The sequence below is a fragment of the Salarias fasciatus genome, chromosome 19 (genome assembly GCF_902148845.1).
Source record: "Salarias fasciatus chromosome 19, fSalaFa1.1, whole genome shotgun sequence".
Lineage (NCBI taxonomy): Eukaryota > Metazoa > Chordata > Actinopteri > Blenniiformes > Blenniidae > Salarias > Salarias fasciatus.
This window is the reverse complement of record NC_043763.1, coordinates 13,143,945-13,167,928: the sequence shown is the minus strand read 5'-3', so window position 1 is coordinate 13,167,928 and position 23,984 is coordinate 13,143,945. Positions and strand designations below refer to the sequence as shown.

General features: G+C 43.4%; 1 protein-coding gene across 1 annotated transcript; it reads right to left on the bottom strand.

Annotated features, from left to right (window-relative positions):
- Window positions 1–1,150: 1,150 nt before the first annotated feature.
- On the bottom strand, window positions 1,151–21,978 carry slc7a14a (solute carrier family 7 member 14a). The gene is made up of 10 exons (XM_030116425.1): window positions 21,881–21,978; window positions 8,711–9,239; window positions 8,216–8,452; window positions 6,678–6,895; window positions 6,422–6,568; window positions 3,379–3,587; window positions 3,122–3,269; window positions 2,385–2,880; window positions 2,057–2,293; window positions 1,151–1,509 (listed from the first exon to the last, which is right to left on the bottom strand). Exons 2-10 carry the CDS (start codon window positions 9,015–9,017, stop codon window positions 1,211–1,213), a joined length of 2,298 nt encoding a protein of 765 aa, XP_029972285.1. The 5' UTR covers window positions 9,018–9,239; window positions 21,881–21,978; the 3' UTR covers window positions 1,151–1,210.
- Window positions 21,979–23,984: the final 2,006 nt, after the last annotated feature.

The following is a 23,984-nucleotide window of genomic DNA, read 5'->3' as shown; positions in this document are numbered from 1 at the left end:
AGTTTTCTGAATTCAATGAACTAAAAAAGTAATTCCCAAGCAGCAAGATCCTCATCAAGCGAGACACAAGTACAGCAAAAAATAAAAAGAAAGAAAGAAAAGGAAGAGATAATGACACATCCCTGACAATAAAACTTGCAGGTTGTCAGTTTGGATTCAATCTGTTCTGTTGTTCTCCTCCCTCTTCTTTTCTGTTCCAGTGACGAGCATGTGTTCAGCTGCACCGCCAGTTATTTTGCTTGCAGGTGAATTGATTCTGAGTGACATGCAGAGTGGGACGAAAAAACTAACTGTAAAACAATAAATACGCATGTAGAGTGAAAAAAAACCACGTTTTAAACTCAAGTACGCACGCGAGAGTCGATGGAGAGGTGGAGATTCGGTGCACGCGCCGTACACCCTCTCACAGACACAGGCAAAATAAAAGTATAAAACACACGTAATCATAACCTAACGTACGCACACAATCGATGAAGGCACTATTGCAAGCAAAGTCCAAGTACTATTTGTGACAGAAAACATCAACACCCTTTTCCAAATCCACTTTGCTGTCCCTTGGGCTAGATGTTAGGGCTCAGGAGAAACATCTACGCATTATTTTTAATTTTCAGTTGCGTGTGGGCGTTTTCTTGGTGAAAATAACACAGGTCACGCGGACTTGCCTCACACCTTCCTGTCAGTGTGTGTTGAGAAAACGAAGGGAGGTGCTGATTCATCTGTCCCTTCTCATCACCGTCTCCTCTCCTGTATCCCGTAACTCTGATACAGAAACGGTTAAAAAAAAAAAGTGACCCACATGCCATTTTATCTCTTGCTACATTTGCAGTTTTTGTATCTGGCCTTTCCGTGTGTGGGATGCAGACTCCGGTAAGTGAATAACAAGTGACTGTGGAGACATTCATGACCTTGACGCCCACGTCGGTGTGGGAGTGGGAGGAGGAGCCACGTCTGGTAAAGTAAAGTGAAAGAAAAACTGTTCCACCGCTACAAAACAATCTAGCCCAAGGGTTAGAATCACAAACAAATACACACACCCACATGCATGCATGCATGCACACACACAGACACACACGCGCACACTCAACCGTCCATGCGCTCACACTCTGCCCCCCCACCCCCCCCCCCCCCCCCCACCCCCCCCCACCCCCCCACCCTTCTCCCAGGCAGCAGACAAGGCAGTACATTCAGGGCAACACAAGAGTCTGTCCCTTCAGAAATCCATGGGATCCTCCTCCGCGAGGGCACGATTGGCAACGGTTCTCCCTCCACCTTTCGACGGCGTCCCGTCGCTTTCGGGCTTCGCCTCCGGCGGAGGGGTCAGCCCCGACCCCGCCTCCGGCGCGCCCCAGGCGTCGGTGGCCGGCGGGTAGAAGTCGTCTTCGAAGCCGCAGAAGCCTTCGTCCACGCCTTGGTCGTAGCGCTGATAGGTGGAGGCGTGCACTTCGTTTTCTCTGGCGGTGATCTCCAGCGTGCTATTCCACATGCCGTAACCGAAGTAGATGAGGACACCTGAGGAGAGAGTCGCCCAAACGTTGAATATACACACACACAAGCAGGTTATAAAACAGGCACAGTTAATTTGACCAAGTTTAGAAAGTAAGAGTAAAACTCTCCATAAACTTAGAGACGATTCATCCCACTGAGTGAGTCAGAAGAGAATAGCAGTTCCACTCACAGACTAAATACACACTCACTTGTGTGTGTGTAAACAGAGTAATCTCTGCTGAACATCAGTCTAAAGCATTCAAAACTATAAAGACATCAAGGATTTAATTAGCAGGACAAAGACAGTTTTTTATTAGACTAAACCGAAGCAGTGCATGTCAGAAAAATGAGGCTTCCCTGTTTCGCGGCCGCATAAAAGAATTTACTCAGTCGACTGGCAAAATTACAAATTAGTCATTTTTAAGAGCATTCTAAAGAAAAGCCCTTTTGTTTCAGATTAAAAACAGTAAAAAAAAAAAACACAGTCAGCAGCCATCTGTCAGTGAAATAATGCCATCCCGTCGTGTAGCGCGTTTCGGATTGGAGAGGATGGTGAAGTTCGCTCACTCACCCACGAAGCACCAGATCGAGAATCGTATCCAAGTGATGGCGGACAGTTTGAGCATGAGGTAGATATTGACCAGCATGGCCGAAGCAGGTACGAACGGCACGCAGGGCGCCATGTAGGGCAGCCGTTTTGGGTTCTCCGGCTGCTGGAGGATGATGACGATCAGCAGAGCGATGAAGAGGATGAGGAGGATCAACAGCAGCAGAGCCCACCAGCGGCCCTCTCCGATACTGCTCGCTCCTTCAGCAAGGAAAACAAACCATCAGAGGGGATGATTGTGTGTCTACATTAAACAGGAAGTTTGAAAGAGATTTTTTTAACTTCTTCTCACCAAAAATGATGAAGGAGCAGAAAATAAAGTTAAAGATGAAGAGCAGCAGCACACACACGGTGACGGTTTTCCCTGTGGCCTGTGTCGGCCGGTCCATCTTTCCCGGGAGGCCGAGTCGGATCCTCAGGGTGTAATAGCGCGGGCCGATCAGCTTCTTGAGGCGGCGGGACATCCCGCCTTCCGACTCCTCTGCCTCGATGCCCGTGGTCATATCCACCGTGCCGTAGTTCGGGTGGCTGGCGGTGTACGCCGTTTTATCCGGCTTGCCGATCAGCATCTCGTTGTCGCCCAGCGACGGGAGGTTTTTGGCCCCGCAGGTGTTGGTGGGCGCCCCTCCGTACTCGTCGGCCTCGCTGGTCGGCGAGCAGGCGTCCTTCTCACACTCGGCCAGAACCCCCTCTTTCTTTTTGTTGTTCTGCTCCTCGGAGAGAAAGTTCACAAAGCCGTGGATGTCGCCCTCCGGCTGGTAGCGCAGCAGAAGAACACAAAGACTGACCTGTAGAGAAGCACCAGACACACGATGTTTATTTTAAAAACCAAAACACTTGACCGTTTGTGGTGCGGAAAACACACCTTCACTCTGTTCATGCCAATATATAAACTGTTACTGGACAACAGATGGCCTCTTCGGTTAAGATGCTGGGAATAAATGTCTGTATCACAGTGACATAATGCTGTGAGTCAGACGCGTGAGCATGCCTCCACGCTGGTTTTCGCCATCACTCACGCCCACTCACCAGAGTATAAGCCAGCAGGGTTCCTATGGACATCATCTCAATGAGGTCTCTCAGACTGACCAGGAGGGACAGCAGGGCGGCCAGGAAGCCCGACACCACACAGGCTACAGCGGGGGTCTCAGTGTAGGAAGACACGTTGGCCAGAAACCTACACACACACACACACACACACACACACACAAAAAGATCCACACACTCAGACACAGATTGTCTAGATTTACATGACATGAAAACAACACAGAGCTGTGTGCACTGACTTAAAGAGAAGGCCGTCCCCTGCCATGGCGTAGATGACCCTGGGCATGGGGAACAGGGAACCCAGGAGGGATACAGTGAGTCCGGCGATGGATCCGACCGCCACAATGTACTTTGCGAACATACAGCCGTGCACGGCGAACATCTCCATCAGTGGGGCGTCGGCGTCAATCTCATTGTATGGCACCATCAGAGTCAGAATCACAGAAACCTGGAAGGGAAACACAAATATATCTATCTTTGAAAAACCGAAATTTAATAGGAAAAATTCCATAAAAAAATCTTTATGTGGCCGAAAGCTACAGAACGAGTTTATTCCTTGGACTACTGATTAGCTCTCATTGTGAAGTTTTAATTCGAGCGCTGCAGTATTTGAATATTTAGTGTCATTTGGGACGACCTGAAAAAACTCCACGAAGGTCAAGCGTCAGAGTGGTATTAAAAGGATTATCCCACAAAGGTTGAACCTCCTTGAAGTAGAACGGTCTGAAACATTTAGACTTTTAATATTGATACATTTTGAGATACACTCTTATAACTCGACCATGCAGAGTGTTTAGAATGCTCCACATAACATCACGTGCAGAAGAAATGGTCTATATGTGTGTGTGTGTGTGTGTGTGTGTGTGTGTGTGTGTGTGTGTGTGTGTGTGTGTGTGTGTGTGTGTGTGTGTGTGTGATCCCTTTTTCCTGAATCATGCAGGCCCATCTGTCACAGACACTGTGCTGCAGAGAGATAGATTTGCAGGGAGAGCTTACAGAGAGTGAGAAATGAAAAAAAAAAAAAGACTATCTCTGTCCAGAGAGGGAGATAGAGAGATCAATGTCCTCTCTAGTAACCGGGTGCACTTTAACCCTTCATCAAGTCCGGGCCGGTTGACAGCGTGTTTGAAGCAGCCGGTGGGGACCACACCGATCTGAGGGGAGTCCTAAAGCCAGTCCCTGGGGAAAGTATTTGTTTGAGAGAGCAAAGCTGATTCACAACCGGAGCCCAGCTTGCCCACTTCAGCTCACTGTCAGCTAATTTTCCGTCTGCGCTTTCATGTGACCACCCACAGCGACTGATGAATTCCGAAATATATCATTCAGGGTAACACTCTGCCTTACTGCCCTGTTAAAGAGCGTGTGAGAAAAAAGCTATGCGGTAAATGTCAGGGTTACAGGAAGAGTGATCCAGAACAAAAAGTGAACTTTAAAGAAGGCAAGGACAAGAATGAAAAAAAAAGAAAGAAAGAGCCACATCTGGAACCATAAAGAAAGGGGTTAATCAGAACAAGGGAGGAGTCCGTGGCCATAAACACACTGAAGAGCAGAAGAACAAGACCCAGGTGTGTGACACGAGGAGACGAAGATGAAGGACCAAAGGAGGACAACAGAAACACAACAGTGTAATGAATAAACAGAAAACTCGAGGGAATCGACAAGAAAATTACACAATAATTCACAAACACTGAGGACAGAGTGCAAAGAGACACTGGAGAGTTGAGGATAATGTGTTATCAAGTTATTTCAGCATCACTACTTTTGGTTGGAATACATTAGTGACTGACTGCCATAAAACAATTAAAAACATGATTACAGTTGTTTCTGTTTCATCCAGATTTACAGAGGTTACTTTTCTGCAAATCTGTTTAAATAAGGAGCGCTTCATTAACGTTAAACTCACTCAGTCCTCCTGACGGCATCAGAACTATGACAGACCGAACCTGGAATCACTGGTGTGACGGATCATGATCTTAATTATTAAAGTTAGATTTCCTTATAAGAATCTGTCGGCATGTTGATAGTTTATCTCATCTGCTTTGATTTTGCTACCTATTATGAGTTCATTAATATATTTATTGTTAGGTTAAGATCTGCATGAGTGTCAGTGTATCAACCATGAAGTGAGCTGCTTCTGCTACATTCAGCCACCATCCTGATTTAGAGAGCGATGTGCAGTTACATTTCCAACGAACTGACTTTTCCAGTTGTTAGAAATGTTTCAGCCACTGCTACACAGCTCACAGAAAGAAAGTGAGAACGAAGACTGATGGAAAAAACACTGTTGCATGTTCAGAAAAAATCCAACATCACACCGAGGTGTGTGAAGCATTGTGTTCATTTTGAACGGCAGCGGCTTCAGCATCTTTAACAGAGCAGGAAAGTTATTTGAAGACGCCTGAAGAGCGAGACTGATCAAAGAAAGATGGAGATTAAGTCAGAGGGAGATAAAATAGACTGTAGAGCAGAGGATCGGGGTGATATGGAGGACTAAGTCTGACTGGGAGACAGGAAGATCGAAGGAATGAATGATTTGAAGAAAAAAAATAAAAGTCTTTAAATTTTGAAGTTGATGCAAGCTTTGCCCCAAGCAATGCTGAAAATGTTCTCATTTCTGATAGGCTGCTGCTACCGGGCACCCATGGCAACAACCATCCAGCACCCATTAGGCTAAAGGCTGCATATGTGAAGATCAGAGATGAGAAACACGCCCACACAGCTGGAGTGCAGGAAGAGCGTCTTCATTCTTTCTGTTATTAGATTACTTCACATTTATGGTAGATTTATAGTTCTGTGTTCATAAGTAAACTGATACAACGGGACGCTTAAAGACGCAGCCGTGGAGATAAAGAACAGTAATAAATCAAGCAGATATAGATCTTCACGTTTTCACCACAAAACAGGGCGGAGATCGAAACATGGAGTGAAATATGGCTTTGTTCATAAATCAAAGAAGAGATCGCACATTTGTTCCAAAAATTACAAAAAAAAAAAATGTAGTAACTGTACTGAGATTACAGCCAACCTTCTTCCCACATTTTTTTTTTTTGTAAAAGAAAGATTTAATGTTCTACCACTCGAGCCACCGATCCAAAATAACAATCTCGCTTCAGTGGCACACCGTGCATGCCAAAAATATCTAATCATCTGTGAGAGATGCCTGTTTAGTTTTTGTAAGGAGGATGACATTTTGCATTTTTGTACTGTTTTAAAAGTGTTTTCCAACACACCTAAGACCTGATTAGTGGAGTGTTTGCTCGTGTCGTTTCTGAGCGAACTCACAGAGACGTAGGCAGTGAGGCAGGTGATGAGTGAGGCAGTGATGGCGTACGGGATGGAGGTGTTGGGACTCTTGGCCTCTTCTCCCGTCGTGGCAATGATATCAAATCCAATGAAGGCGTAGAAACAAGTGGCTGCACCCTGCATCACCTGCAGAGGGGGAGAGGTGAGAGAGATTATGGCCGACGCACCTGACAGTATCGCAGCCATGTTTTCTATGTGTGTGTGTGTGTGTGTGTGTGTGTGTGTGTGTGCATACCCCCGACCAGCCGAAGGGCAGAAACCTCCCCTCGTCCCAGTTCTCTCCGTTGACGAAGAAGAGCCCGGCGATCATCATGAACACCCACACGATGAGGTTGATGACGTTCAGCACGTTGTTGAAGCCCACCGAGTTCTTCACCCCCAGAGCCACGATCACCGTCACCAGCAGGGCGATCAGCAGCGCCAAGAGGTCAGGGTACGACTGCTCTCCTTTGCCTGAAGCGGTGACACACGGGTCGAGGTTGAGCGCTTGAGGGAAGATTATCATTAAACCTACAGATTTAATGAGATGATTCACTGCTCTGAGGGGAAAAAAAAAATGCCACAAAAGAACAGAAAAAGCTCATCAACCGCTCAGGATGCCTTCAAGTTTTGCCAAATTGTATAAAGCTTCAAACAAATTCTCACATTTAAGAAATTGAATCGGGAATTTTCAGTACTGTGTTATTTATTAATGTGTATTCATGGGAAGGGTGCAGCGGCAGTAAAAATCCGGGGATGAGGGCGACGCCTCTGAATAACATGTGAGGAGAGTTGATTTCATCATGGATTCCAATGTGGAATGTGAAAAACATTAAGATTTCTGGCATTTCACTAGAACATACTACCATTACTTGACACAAGACCACAGCTGTGTGTCATGGGGCACAGTGTGGAAATCCTCCCTGAGGAAAATGTCTGATGTTACCATTTCTACAAAAATATTTAAAAAAAAAATCACCTAAATCTGAAAACTATTAGAAGTATAATGAAATACAGAGAAACTTCACAAACAAAATCTGATCACAGAGTGTTGTGAATTCCTCTAATAGATTAATACATTAAGTAGGAAATAAATAATTCAAGAGTTTCATGGATCACTTAAACATTAATTGAATGTTGCTTTTACAATCCTTCTGCAATCAGTACGAAGACAGATAATCAGAAAGCATAACTGTAAATAATCAGGAGACAGAGTAATGATTTCTATTCCAGAGGTATTGATAGCAGGTCATACAGTGGTGTAGTGGTTAGCAGGATCATGATTAGATTTTGAGCTTTTCGGAGTGAAGCTCAAACAGATTAAAACTCACATTCTAACAATAACCCAGGCTGTGCATGTCTGGAAACCATCCAGGTTTATTTTAAGCTAAATTCCACACTTTCCAGCGGGTGTGGACGGCCTTTTATCACATGCAGGAAAAGGGAACTTTCCGTGAGAACGAGGAACAGCTGCTCAGTCATGTGACCAGGTTGTCAGAGGGCAACAGGAAGAGCCTGCGAGGCAGTGTCACCCAGATACACACATCACATGCACTCACGTCATCTAGTGTTACACTCCATCAGCCTGATCCATTTTCACTGCAGACTTGGAGAACCATGTTAAAGGAATCACACAAATGTAAGATATTTTTTATTTTTTTATTACTGTATGAAAGATATGGTAATAACAAAAATAAAAAAGAGAAGTCCTGCTTTTTTATAGCCATAAAAAAAGGGTGGAAAAGTCTTACTTTTTTGCCCAGTTGAAACATCCCCCCTTCCTGCCCCACTCACCCAGGCCGTTGAGCGTCCCGATGTGTGAAATCATGAAGTTGCTGATGCTGTGATTGGCCAGCGAGTCGGCCATGCTGCTGAGGGCCGACGCCCCCGCCGCCGTGCCGATCAGATACTCCAGGATGAGGTTCCAGCCGATGAAGAAAGCCACGCACTCGCCCACCGTCACGTAGCTGTACGTGTAGGCCGAGCCCGTGGTCTTAGGCACACGCACGCCGAACTCTGCGTAACACACGCCTTCGGGACAGATGGAGAGGGCAGTGCGGCAAAGAGACACGTGAGTCAGAATTAAAAGTATTGATAGGAGCATTAAGGCAGTTCTCAGATATCCCGAGTGCCTCTCGTATTATATCTTTGTCCTTGTAATGTCTTTGCCCTTGTTATAATTGCATCGTTATTAAAAGACTCTTGGTTTATTGGTGATATGAATGGCCGTAACCTTTAAGCTGTAGTTATTGTCACTCTGGGTACAAAAGAGAAAAGGTATCAGCTCACCTGATAGGATGGAGGCTACGGCAGCGATAATGAAGGACACAATGACCCCTGGACCGGCCATCTCCTTCGCCACCAGCCCCGAGACCACATACATCCCCGTGCCGACGCAGCTGCCCACGCCCAGCGACACCAGGTCCACCGTGGACAGCACCCGGGCCAGTCGGGTGCCGTGGGAGCTGGTGCCCATCATGGCCGAGTCCAACATGGACTCCACAGGTTTGGTCCTCAGGACGCGGGACGTAAAGGTATTCCACGCCGAGCCCCATTGTATCCTGCGAGGGTCCAGCTTCCCTGCGAGGCCACTCATCCTGAGGGCGGAAGGTCAGGCAGAAGAGCAAGATACAGGCGCTCTGGTGGGGTTTTTTTTTTCCTTTTAGGGTGAGCGATCGGTCGGTTGTGCGGAGCCCGGCGGAGGAGGAATTACTCCTTATCAAAACAACAGAAGAGGATCAGCCTTTGTCTTGCCGCTTGTGCCCATTCAGTGGTACGCCATGTTAGTTTTTCTCCATATGGCAAGAGTGAACATTATCTGGAAGACAAAGGTGGGAAGATTTATTTTTGCAGCATTTCACAGCACGCCGCTCCCTATTATTCATGAAACAAAAGCTTATTTTTGAGAACACATGCCAAGACACTGGCGCCTAAAGGTGGAGATGTTTTACACAATTGCCCACAAATGAAGCATAACCCGAACGCGGAAGCCGTTAATTAGCAGCCCTCTCCCAGTGGTCCTGTTGCTATAGTAGCCAAGCTCATTAGCGACAGCGGCGGACGCTAAATCATCCTCTTTTGTTTAGAAGAGAGGAAAGGTAATATGTGTAGCTGGAATATACTTCCGCCAAAACTCAACAAAACTGATCCTAAATGGCTTCTTTGAGCAAATGATACCAACATGAAACGGCATAAATGCTCTCATACTAATGGAAAAATTCCACTCAAGGGAATTAAACAGAAGGTAGCTGTACTGAAAACATGCACACACGTGTGTACACACTCTGGCACAAAACTTGTCTCAACTCGATCCACTCCGATTTCTCATTTTCTGACAGAACCTTAAACATTTGAACGTATTTCAGTATGTTTACTTTACTTTAGTTGACTTTAAGTGTGTGTATTTGTTGACAGATGCAGTTAGATCTAAGGTTACGTCATCCGCAAATCACAGGCTGTGATTACTCCATGTGTCTGCAACTTCCATTAAACTCTAACTTTCTGTTAAACAACAGAGAAAATGCAGATTTGTGGGAATATGTCACAAAAGTTACAGCAGATGTGGAAAAAAATGGAAACTGACTAAAACTGTGCTGAATCAGAGTGAAAGCACTGTTTTTAGGAGAATACACAAAAATATCTTCTGAAAATCCCCATCAAGAACTAGTTACCTTTTGATGCCATTTATTCACAATTTGAGGCATTTGATTCATCTTATCTGGATGAAATATCCATGCAAAGCACACACCTTAACAGACAATAAAGCGTATTAAAGAATAGTTATTTCTTCAGTAAACAGAACTGAACTACAGTGGAAAAAAGTCATGTGGTGTTAATGGTACCTTAGTTGGAACTTGGACACTTGGGAAAAAAAGAATTTCAAAATACATCATTGAAATACTACACAGAACTTGTTACTTTCACCCCTGAAAATTAAGTAATACAAATGCTGAGCTTCCTGGGTTATTTTGTGAATTAATTAATGAGAATGAACCTAGTTTTTCTTTTTAATTATTATTATATTATTATATTTAATTATTATTATTATTATTTTGTATTGGGCAGCAATATAGACATCACACATTCAGACATGCCAAAACACAGTGTGTGTTACAACTTGGCGCAGCGATATTTCTATGTCTCATTTAAAATAATAACAGAAAATTACCCTTAAAATGAACTATTTGGCTCATTTTTCTCCAGCTGTGTAAATCTTTCACAGTTCCAGCAACACAAAGGCAATTTTTTTTAATGTCTAGAAAACATTCTTTCACATCACACTGCAGCACACGAATAAAAAAAAATCCTTTGAGTTTACAACAGAAACGTTAGTGGAGTCAACACTGCTAAACAAAAACATGTGGATGAAGATGAATCTCACCTGTCTGGAAAACAAAAGCTGCGTCTGTGCGCAGAACGCTAAATGTGAACAATAATTAAGAAGAGTTCAAGCTGAGGAGGATTTGTGGCGCTTTTCTCCCGCCTTCAAACGGCGCCTCTGGTGAGTAACAGCCTCACGAGGGACGCGGTTAAAAAACAGCACCGCGTTACAGACATCAATTGTTGCAAAGTGCAATAGTCTGACTCGCGCTCTCTTAAGAGCGGCGAACTCACACTGATCATCCACTCTGAACAATGAGCGTAAGTCACTGGATAAAACACACATCGCCCTCAGCACTCAAACGACGGCTGCAATTACCCTGTTTAAGCAGGGAAGGTGAGGCCAGCCTCTGCAGCGTTACAGTGAGCTTGAAAGATGATTTGTTTTGAATAATCCGTCTCACAACTGAGATAAAACACGCTATATCTACAATATCTGACATAAAGAAGTAGCTCCTTGCATACTGTGCATGCTAAAGACACACATATATAGATGCAATGACTGATAACTCAGCAGGAAGTTCTTACTCCAGGTTCTAGAAGACAATCATTCCAGAAACTAAAATCCGATCACCAAAATGCACACTTTGTATTTTACAAGCAGATGACTTTAAACAACACAGATATTCTCTCTAACATTCTTGTTCAAACTGCTGCTTAATAGCAGAACACGTCCCACATAATGTCTGCTGCTGTCATTTCCCACAACAAGCCTAAATTATAATTAAAAGACACAGCTGCTGTCTCATCTGCTGCTGACTGTAAATTACCATGTGATTATTAAAAAAGACAGGAATAGTCAGCAGTGTTTCACATGATAATCTGATGCAATATGCAACAAAAACTGATCTGGATTCAAAGGTTGAACCAGAAATTGTCACGTTTCAACTCGTTTTACCTGTGTGGGACACACACACACACACACACACACACACACACACACACATCTCGATTTGTCCAAACCATTGAAGATAAAACAATATAAAGTTCCCCTTTTAATTTCAATGTGTTATATTTCAATCAAAATGTTCAAATTGAACTGATTCTTTTAATTTCTTGTTTCTTTTGATACCGCAAGTTGAAATCCTGCCACTGTGCTTCCCTCAGATTATTGTTGGCAAAATGGTAAATGGATATACCGCTTCTCCTCAAAGTGCTTTAAACCACTGCTCACGCTCACCCATCAATTGGGAGCAGTTTGTGGTTTACCATCTTGTGTAATGACATTTTGACATATGGAGACGCAAAACCTAACCTACAACCTTCCCGCTGAGAGACTAACACTCAACCGAATCACCGTGTGTGTACGCGTTTGCGTGTGCGTGTGTGTGTAGGGAGAGAGAGAGCTGGTCGGGGGAGAGAGTGGAGAAGATGAGCAGAATGAAAAATGGCAAATCTGGTTTTCATTAGAGGACGGAGCTTTGATCTTTCGGAAAGATATCATCAATAAACGTGCGGGTATAACAGAGAGCGTGTGTGAAAGGCCAGGCAGACCTTCACAGATTTAATCTGAGTCACTGAAACCTGCACACGAATCTAATCTCATTCAGCAAAACTCTAAACCTGAAGTAATTCGCCGTAGTCGGCATTGCTGTGGTTACGGCGTGTGTGATAAAGACACACAAACAGGAAACCGCCTCTCTCATTTCTCCGTATCTCCAATCACATCTGTTACCTTCATTGTTTTCTGGCTACTTTCTTTGACAGTGACCACCTGCTGCTGCTGTTTGAACAGTCAAAGATCAACAAAACTGCGCAGCACAATGCCGAGCGGCAGGTGCTCCTCCTGCTCCGTAATGGAGAAAGCCATTTAACCTGTGAAAAAGCAGGGTTATGAGACGAGTCCCACGAAGAATCTGTTACAATTCCGCACTCCCTACTTTGATATTAAACCTAATAGTCAAAAGCTTTTACGGTGGGGGAATAATTTGGCATTTCAGGAAATGTGCTCGTTTCATTTTTGGTCCACAGTTAAATGAGTGAATCGATGCTGCTCTGGAGCCACCAGGCAATTGGCGCAGCTTAGCGTCAAGTCCTAGAATCTCTGAAATCGGCCCTTTGCTCAGTTGTTCTCTGCTCCCTGGGTAATGGAATCACGATAGCCCATTCAGTAACGATTAATGCGTCATCAGTGCGTCAGACAACATCTGTAACACCGACTGGGGGCTCACAGGAGATTTTCAGATTTCCTCACAATGCGGTGCCCATTCATTATGTTGGAGCTAAATATGATGAAATCTCATGCAGGCCTGCTGAATGCGTACTTCCACCACGAGAACTGCATGCAAGAAGCACAAACATTGCAGGTGCATTAGTTCACTACATACAGGCAGCTTCTCCAGCTCCCTGCCCAGAGGACAAGATGCAGTCCTGCTCTTCTTTTCCTCTGTACTGAGCACCGAGTAAAGCACCAGTGGCAACGTAAGCTACTGAATTATTAAACTGGACGTGGGCGGAGGCGGTACACTTTCTATTGGACTGGAATTACAAATCATACCAATACAAATGCATCACAAAGCAGAGCGCTATTGGAAATATATGTGATCAATTGCATTAAAAAGGAAAAATAAAAGGAGCGAGGAAAAGCACAGCTGTGAGAGGCGCTGACAAATTGCTGTCATCTCCCAGCGTGTGAGCGATCCGCCGCCGCCGTATTTACCGAAACGCAGCTTTGTGCCGCAATCTAATTTAGAACAAGACCTTTCTTCAATATTATACCCCCAAACAAACATCCATTACCCGCTCCCAGAAACAGATCAATAGTTGAATCTCTGTCATTATAATCATCAACACCACCTCTGGTATCTTAGCTGTAGTGTTTCCTCTCCAGATAAGAGAGCTGTCAGAACATCCATCCTCGTGTCTAATCAGCCGTGACTAAGCTCGTCTCCGTGTCCGCCCCCCTGCCTCCGTCTCAATCGCTGGATGAACTACACCTGATTGAGTTCTCATCGCCTTTACAGTAAGAGCTGCATTGGCTTAATAAAGCTAAGAGCTCTTCTGGTTCACTCAGAGCAGACCTGGCAACCGGCCGGTGCTGTGTGGCCCCCCATTAAAAAAAAAAAAAAAAAAAACCCAGACCTGGCATTGGGCCCTGGCCTTGTTCTCACAGGAAGAAGAAAACATCTGAGTCAGGGAAATTTGGCTTTTTTTTTTTTTTTTTGGCAAAATTATTTTTCTCGATTTTTCCTCCGCTCTGCAACAATATTACTAATACAGCAAAACGATGCTTTGAGAGGAAAAAGTCATCCATCCCCGGATCAGCAGCTCCATAGCGAGCTGGCTGGATAGACACACAGACGGACAGAAAAATCAATAGATGCAGCCCGTGTTAAAGAGAAAATATTACAGTGCATTATTTATGTGTGTATGTGTACGGCTCCAACAATGCCTCTCCTAGTTAAGATTTATGAGACTAACCTCAAAGGAGTGTTACACAGCAGTGCTTAGAGCCCCTGCAGTCCACACTCCAATCTTATGAACTCAATAATGTGTTATTATCAATCACTGTGATAGATAGTACAGCCAGGCCCTTTAAATTACATCGAACTTCATTCAGGCACGCCTTATTGTTGAGCGTGGCATGGTGCTACAGAATACTGTTATTTTTTTATGTTCTTTTGGATCAAAAACATCACAGGAGAACCTGTTGCTCAAGATTTCATACATATAAGGTGCACATTGCTGGAGGGGTGGATCTGTTTGTGTTGCCTGTTTTATTGTGATCGAAGCTCCTTCACCTGCAAACTCGACAAAACATTTGAAATGCATGTGTTTTAACATCCACATAAGGTGGAGCTGTCACCTCTCTCGATGAAAGTTATTCACTTGAAAATCAAAATCCGGTTAATTGTTGCACTTCCTGTACTTCTGCATCCGTGGCTAGACGGTGTTACTTTCAAAATACGTCTCTTTATAACAATGGTCTTGTATCATGAATTTAATTCATCCATCTTCTTCATTGCTTTATTTAAGAAGGGTGACGTGGCAATGGATTTGATTCAAGGTCAAAGGTCGGACGGACACTGAGAAGGCTTTCGGTTCGTCACGCTCACTCATATACAGACCGATGGTGAATTTAGAAACACCACCGAACCTCAAACTGTGCTTTTTACACACAGGAGAGAGAGCACGTAAACACAGGAAGGCCTCCAGCCAGAGAGGTGAGAGCACTAACAACTACAGCAGCACGCTGTAATTAGCAATTTCACCTCGTCTGGATGACATTCTCTTTACCAAAACATGTAATTATTATCAATCTGAATTTATAAGTATGGCTTTTAGTTGCTAATTGCTTTTTTTTTTTGTCATGATTTTCTTTAAAATATAGAAATCTGTCAGATACCTTTTATCAAAAATTGAGCCTCGACTCAAGACATGACTCAACAAAACTGTGTATTGTAAATATTTAAAGCACATTTATTGCCTAAGGAAAGTGTCAAACGAATCCCACTGACATTAGCAGTAATTGGACGGCTTCGCAAAGGATAAGTGGAAATCCTGAATCCATTTTTTCCTGCTCGGCTGACTTTGGTGACAGTCCGGCTGATTCGGTGCCTTGCTTCAGTGACCACAGCTTCCCAATCTGACAAGTCTAATGAATCTGACACAAAAAGGAAAATACAGCCTGCCAGGTTGATTTCATTGTCTGACTCATCAGTCACACGATCCCCGTCTGTCCAACCCATACTTAGACGGATATTTCAACAAGTACGCAGATATTTCTGTCAGTTCTCCAGATCACAATGCCAAACAGGATACTTTTTGTCTATTATTTAATTCCAGAGTGCCTCCTTGTGTTGCCTAATCAGTCTGTAATCTATGGATCAGCATGACTGCAGTGCAAAGGGAAAGAAAACAGCAATTACAGTAATTGAGAAACAACCGATCCGTGTCCCTCCAGAGGGGGACACATTCGAAACCAGCATCTGAACTGTGAATACTTTAATAAAACTGATTTAAAAACCAGTAAAGGTTAAAAAAGATAAATCCCAGGCAGCATCTTGAGAGCCGTATCATGATATGTCCGTTTAATGAACATTGATTTTTCAATTTATAAAAAAATTGAATTATAATGAGAATCTATGTACTGCCAATTCATGGTTCATTCTACACAAATGACAATAAACACGGTAAATTAACCATCAACTTACAAAACAGCAAGACTAATAGAAGCAAAGATGCAACTTAACATTTAAGGGTTCACATGTTTTTAAAGGCAAAATGATAAAAAAAAAAATGATTTTACATAAATTTCATTGACAGTTATGTACAAGACTCACATAACCGTCACTGATATATATTCATATGTACAGTAAATTGATATATAACACATACAAACACTTTAAAGTGTAGTTTCTTATCTCGTGGGATTTTTCTGGTTACATTTGAATTATCTAGTTGTTACTTTTCCAACTTTAAAAAAAAAAATCTAAATGAATTTTTTTTTAAATCAGCTTGTTCATCTTTCAATCAACTTGTAACTACAATTTTCTTTTCTAGGTTTTAATGTTGTGATTCATTAAGAAAAAAAACTGATGTGAATAAACTGCTGATGACGATGATGAAAACCCCAAAGGCCCTGAAACTTGGGATGCTCACTACTCACTGTAAATATTCTGAATGCCAAAAAAACTGATACTGGGCAAAATGTACGAGGATTTAGTGTCTTGAAACTGGTCGCAGTCTCATCCGAATGCCTCTGTGGCTCTGCCACTTGGCTGTCTGACCAGTGACTTACTCATTCACAAACCGGCGGGCCAATATCCGGACTGCTCTTAATCTGCATGTTCATTTATAAGGAATCATAAATAAGTACATCGCTCTTGTCATTACACTCAAGGTCTATCCAAAGTTTCTGCTGGCGCCCGGCCCGGGGTCCAGAGCAATATCTCTGCATGACTGACCTGCCAGGCGGCCCGGCTCAGTCTGGGCCGCTGCCTCCTCGTCTATCATCCTCTAAAGCAGCACAGTGAGGGCCGGAAGATTAAAGCCGACCGGCTGCGGCTCCACGCCACAAGATAAATAAAAACAACTGTGTCATTGCCTTTGGCTCTGAGCTTAACCAGCCATATCTATGGCATCTCCGTCCATGTGGCCTTAAGCTTTGGAAAAACGACAGGGCCGCCCCGCTCTGTCAGGGATTAGCGCCACACGTACACTAACTTCATTTTCAAGTAGGAGCAGGAAATGTCTGGTCTGAGACGTGGCTTTTTCATCTCGGCCTGCGTAAGCTGGCTCATTGATTCCGGTGGCGGACGTCAGAAGAAACGCTGTGAAATATTGGTAACACTCAGACATAATGGAAAAGGAAGTACAGCCAGGCGAGCTCCCAACCAATATTATCACCATGTAACCAATTTGCTAATCTGTACCTGCGCTGCAGGCCCTCCTGTCTTTCTGCAGTCTCTGAAGAGGCTTAATATATCACATCTCTTCATCGTCTAACCTCCGCACTCCTCCTCTGATTCCAAACTACAGATCCATTCACTCCCACTCCTCCTCTGACGGAGCGGGGAATTGTTTGTCATCTTTTGCCACTTACCAGCGAACGAGTGGAGTGTCTTCGTCTTGCGTTTGCACATTACCTTCAAACGACCTCCTGCGAGTGGACCGAGTTTTACATGATTACAGTGCAACCCTCTCCTCCCACTCAGTCTCTGGGGCTTTGTTTTTATTTTCATCTGCCCTTTCCCAAACAAGGTGCCTGGCGTTCTTTATTAATTTATTGTAATTTATTAATTCATCTGAAGTTTTTTCATTTTTTATTTTATGACAATTCAAAAGTTAAAAACAAATCCAACTGTAGGCGTCTAATCTAAATATTGTATGGAGTGTCTTTAGCATGTTTATTAGATTGTATCTCAGTCCTCAGTTGCAGACAAATCCCTCCTGGCTTTAAGTTTAGAAAGTTCGAACACTGAGATTTGAACTTCTAATCAGTTTGAATTATCTTCTGTTTATTTTACTGAATGTTTAAAACTGAGGCTGTGTCATTGGCTGTAATAACTACACCAGTGTATCACACCGAGGGAAAAAAAAGTCTGGTAAGCGTGTCGTAATATTGATTTATGCCATACTCAGTACAGTGTTTCATTTCGGTTTCCAGTTCGTCTTTGATTCTGTGTTCTGGTGCATCCTTCTGTCTACCTGTGCCTGTGTATGTCTCTCTCTGGACCCCACCTCATTCTGAAAACAAGACTGAAATAGATCTGCTATGAGGGATCATCTGATTGGAGCTGCTGACACATGTAGTCGTTTCTGATTCCTCAAAGTGACAGACTCGGGCCGTCCAGGGAACAGATAAACATTGCTTTGCTATATATTAGATTTTAAAAATGATGAGAAATTGTATTGTTTTTTTTTTCCAAATAGGGCAAACTCAAAGGACAAACAAAGCAATGATTGTGATTTTAAATACAGTGAAAACTTGTAGTTTCATACAGCAGTGGAAATGACAGGGTACCATAAACCCACATTTCCTTGGAAGAAAGAAAGTTATATTTGTGGACACCTTTTAAATTATTCCTCAAAAAAGTATTGAAGTCTCTCTCAATATACTGCAGACATTACCTTAAAGGTATAGCAAATTCCACAGTCTTTTGTGGAAATGTCGGGTTTTTCTTTGTAAACGCGTCTTGAAATATCTGGGCTGATTTCTACAAGACATAAATAAAACTGAATTGAATTGCATAACTGCTGTGTGACAGTTCAGAAAGTAAAATTAAAAAGGTTACATGGAAAAACAAGGTAGTTTAAAACTTATTTAATGCAAATAACAGATATACCTGTGGGAAAGCAAACGTAGTCACAAATTCATAACAGAGATCAGGTTACATTGTAATGATAGTGATCAAGGCCATCTTCCTCCCACTCACTCCTCTCCCTCCAGAGTCTCTCTTTCACTCCCCTTTGTCCTCTTATTTTTCCTTCTCTTTAGTTCCTGTTAAAAATACTAACCTGTGCGTGTGTGTGCGTGTGTGCTGACAGAGACAAAGGAGGGGATGCAGTGTGTGTGTGTGTGTGTGTGTTCTGATTATGTTAGCCTTCATGCGCAGGCAGGTTCACTGACGTCAGCGTCTGATGGAGAGCGGCTGCTGAGGGCTAGCAAACCATTCATAAACACCAGAGCTTCTGTTGGCGTGTCCACCAGTTCTCGCTGCGTGACTCACTGCAATGTTTCACATCAGGAGTTAACTAATGACACCACTGGATGCAAGGCCTTCATTCATCATAAACATATGTTCGCTGTGCTCGATTGTGAGGTTTACATCAGGAGGAAAACCTTGTGCAAAACCTCTGGGATGCAAATGTAAACGGCTAAACTGCGTCAAGAAACACCTCTTCCAGTGACGCTGACCAACAGGATACGAGTGGAACTTGAACTAAGATGGTCCAAGATCAAGAATGCAGGCAGATGATCCACTGAGGTTACATGAGCGGTGGAAAGCTGACTGGCATCTGCACTACAAATCCACCAGTTGAGTCATTTCACTTGTCTTGTCATCTCTCTGTGACTCTGCCAGTAAAGCTGAAGGCTACAAGAAGGCATGAAATATTAAAACAAAAGCTTAAAGTATACGGCTTATTGTTTATTTATTTATTATTCTTTATGTATTTGAGATTGGTCCTTTAATGTAGCTATTATTTTATTTCTGTATTTGATGTATTTTTACATACTGTATTTGAAATTTGGGTCAAAGTTCGTTTTCTCATTATTTCTCTTCACTTTTGCCCTTCCTCTGTTTATATTTTGTCATGGTTTTTTTTGTTTGTTTGTTTCTTTCCATCAAGCATTTAAGAAAATGCTCAATGAATTCAGCTTCATTTTGCTTTTCAAAAGTTTCAATTACACAGAATATTAAATGGACTACACCAATATAGCACTTTCACGCTGCATGAGCAGAACCAAAAGCACTTTACACTGGGAGCAGTTAGGGGTTCAGTGTCTTGCTCAAGGATAGGGGAATCAAACCAACAACATTCTGGTTGTGAGACACTCGACTAACGAAGCCACAGTCACCTTAAACGCCTCGCATATTTACTGATTCCTTGTTGTTTCTTGTTCTGTCTCATTTTTACTGTGTCCGTCTTTTAAAAACCACTTGGCTTTTACTAACCTGCATTGACTCGAATACAATAACCAGAAAAAACACATAAAATCCTTTCTAACTAAAACTAAACTAAATTCTGTGCCAAGTTATAGTATCCAAGGGCATCAGTAAGAAGTCACAGAAGGCGCCACTTCACCTAAAGCCTATCCAACACCCCGACATGTGACTGTGTCCTCTATGTCTTGAGGGCCGAGTGAGAGAGAGAGAGAGAGAGAGAGAGAGAGAGAGAGAGAGAGAGAGAGAGAGAGAGAGAGAGAGAGATGAATATTGTTGGAGACAAACTGCAGTTGCTAAGTTTGTCAGTTACGTAATCGTTCTGCTTTTTATTGCTGTTTTCTGCATTATCATCAGCACACCAGTCCACCACATAACCTCCGTCTGACCCAGACGGATGTCAGACAGAGTTCATCGGCGTCCCTCACATGACCCCGTTTTCTAATATACCTAATTCCAGATGAAACCATGTAGAATGAGGACAGATATTCATGAATTTCAGAAAGTCCGAAATTTTTCATTCATTTCCCACTATTGTGTTTTGAGGAGCTACATTTAGGTTCCATCTCTTGTAAGGGCTGCCACTGTGTATTTCTCCTTCTAAAACGTGTGCTGATGTAATCTCCAGAGTTGTCCTAATGAATCATATAACAGGGCTTGCTTTTCTTTTTTTGCTGTTACACAACTTAGAAGAGTGCAGTGCTGGAGCCCGTCACAGCTGACGATGGGTGAAGGCAGGATGCACCCTGAACTGGTCTATCACTGAGCAAACACAAACAAGCACACTCACTTTCACACCTATGGGACATTTTAGTCAAAAATGAATATCAAATCCTTGATTCTTAGACAACCAATAAGCCCAGACTCAAAAATATGCACTTCAAACACAAGCTCTGTGTTTATTTCTGATTAACTTTCTTCATGGTCATCAATAGGCACTTGTTGAGCGCCAACGGGTTGTCCAGCTGGAGTGTATTACTGAGCAGAGTGTTGAAGGCTGTTTTCAGCACCACGGACAGCACATCATCGCAAGTGAGGATGGGAAAGAGAAACCAGAGACAACAAGACCTGACTTATGGTGGAGAGAGAGAGAGAGAGAGAGGGAGAGAGAGAGAGAGAGAGAGAGAGCGAGAGAGAGAGAGAGAGAGAGAGAGAGAGAGTCTGACCATGCCATTAGGGATTAGCCCAGTTCCACAGCTTGAGGCTTTCAATGTCTGAGTACTCTTGTCCACACAAGCGATAGATAGATAGATAGATAGATAGATATTCTGACATTAGGCTGTTTGATTATTAGAAAGATGATATCACTCTGGAAGACAGTACCTCTTGAGACTACAGCATAAAGCCAAAGGGACGCTCTTCCATCAAAGCTTCCTTTTCTCTCCATTGCTCCGAGCAAAAGCACAATATTTCCCCGGATGGCATCCCACTTTCTACCCCTCTCTCAGCCTGACACACCTGGACAACGCACACCAGCACCATAACTCCAAGGTCTCACCTGCACCGAGCACTAAACAAGCCGTCCCACCCCGGGCCGGGTCCCCGCCGCCCCTCCGAGCGGTACCCGCCGCAGCTCTGCCCCGGTGGGAGAAGCCAAACCCGCCCTAAAAAAAAACTCTGCTCCCGTCTCACTCAAGGACTGTTAAGGTGAGGCGTATAAATAAAAGGAAGGGAGGGTGATCGATTCCCGACATTTCCCCTCCACGCCGGGGTGTCGCCGAGCGGTACCTTTACGAGTACGCACGGTTTCCGCCGCGTTATGCGCCATCGCGCACGAGAGAGAGAGAGAGAGAGAGAGAGAACTGCACAAAGGAAGACAACAATGAAGGGAGGAGAGCGAGGAGCAGAAGTGGGGCTGTGATAAGCGACATAATAATGATAAGCGGGGTTTGATCAAGTTTAACATAAGGAGAAGGAGAAGAGAGGAGAGAAGTGGCGCGAGGGGAAAAAAAAAAAAAAAAAAAACACTCACTGTGGCACGGCCGGATCACAGGATGCCCATGTCGGATGCTGCAGTCGGTCGCCAGCATCAGCAGCAGCATCTCCGGGCTGCGCCGCGCATCAGTGGGAGACAGAGGGAGGAGGGGGGAGGGGGGAGGGAGGAGGGAGGAGGGAGGTGAGGCTGATGATGTAAAAGCTTTAAATCATTCACGAGCCCGCTGCACGACATGTGACCGACCGCGCGCTCCGTGTATTATTCAAGCGGTTTGTTTCCCAGCCGGCCAGGAGACATCGAGCTGAGCGGACATCAGGGCTATATTGGCAACCATTTAACCAAAAAGACCACAAGGTCCGTATAGTTTAGTTTTTTTTTGTTTTTTTTTTTTAGATGGCCCTCATGATGTTGCAGTTTTCCAATAAACCGAAAGGGGGTATGTGTTAGGGGATGGATTTTTTCCCCCCTTTTTATTTGTACATGGTGCGTTTTGGCTGATTCCTGCAGCAGTGACCCATTAAAAGTGGGAATTATAACATTAATCCATCCATAATAGACAACCAGACACACTCACAACAAGGAACACCAGTTAACCTGACGTGCATGTTTTTGGACTGTGGAAGGAAACTGGAGTACCATGCACACACAGGAAGAACATGCAAACTCCACACAGAAATGCCCAGCTGGTACTTTAACCCACGTCTTTCTCACTGTGAAGCGAGAATGCAAACCGCTGCCCAACGGTGAACATTAAATCACAAAATTGCTGTTCTTATCAGCAATCACTGCATTCTTTCTCATGGTTGATTTCCGAAGCATCAGTTAGATACCACATGTTTTAGGAGCGAGTCAAGCCAAAAACCATAAAGTGTCATTATTTCAGAGTTAGTCTGCTCCTCGCTGATGCTGAATTTAAATGTGCAGTGCTGGGTTTGTAGCTAATAACATCATTTTCTGTCTCATACATGAGAGTTGACATCCCTGATTTAATCATGTATATTTTTTGACGTGTCTTATTATGGTATGCGGTGAAGTAGATAATGTCAATGAGAGGGTTGTAAATGTTATTGCCATAGCAACTTGCTTATTTCATTTATCTTAATGTATGAAGTAGTGCAATGCAAAAATGGAGCTTATTAAAAGATGAAGCCTGAAGAGACACGAACCCTTAATATGAGCTTTACATACAATAGAAAAACATCCAGAACATTGCGTTTGTTTTGTCCTATTTTGTTTACAGTGTGTAATTGACCAGTTTACATGCAATATTTTCCTCTTGAGCATGTAATTTGCCTGTATATTGCTTCATTAGGGACAAAATCAATACGTGAAATTGCCACACACAGATGGAGCAACACTTACCCCTCCCTGCTGCAAAGGACCCATCAGATTCAGTTGGGCTCTTCATTCCCTGATTATGTGGCATTTTCCACAAATCCAGTGGTTTTAAGACATCTGTCGGAACTGCACTGATGCCAATATGACACAGTTTTAAGGGTAGTGACAGTGAGAGAGCGAGAGTAATCCAAAGACCTGTTGCTAAATTATTAAAGCTGCACTGGTCTCTGATCAAATATTCAGTGGACTGCCATGTTATTTGCCATAGACAACCTATTTTGTCAGCTTCTTTGTTTGTGTCAGTGTGTGTGGTGCCAGTGAGAGACAGACATAGACATTAGTAGTACATAAGTTCCGATATGAATAACCTTTTAGCCTGAAGTATCTCCATCGGAGTCTTTCGTTTACTCCAAAAAGATTTCTAGGAAGAGCTTGATGTACTGTTATCTCTACTGATCTTAACAAATGAAGTGAATAAGAACCCAGAGACCTCTACATGAACACTGTGCAGCTTAACTTCTCTTACTAGAGAAAGAAAGCTTATCAAAATTTAAAAAATGAAATAAAATATGAGAACAGAATTTAAAATGGTGTTTCTCTGCAGTGTTGTTAGCATTCATTAGCATCTATTAGTAAACAAGGCACTAAACAGCATTTGATCTGCTCGCTAATCCAGCATCACGCAGGGTCACAGTCGGCTGTTTCTGATCCCAGCTGAATATTGCAGGACTCGGGGTGGACTCACCATGTTTTGAACTGTGAGAGGAAGCTGGAGAATATTCGCTACGGTGCAGAGAGAACG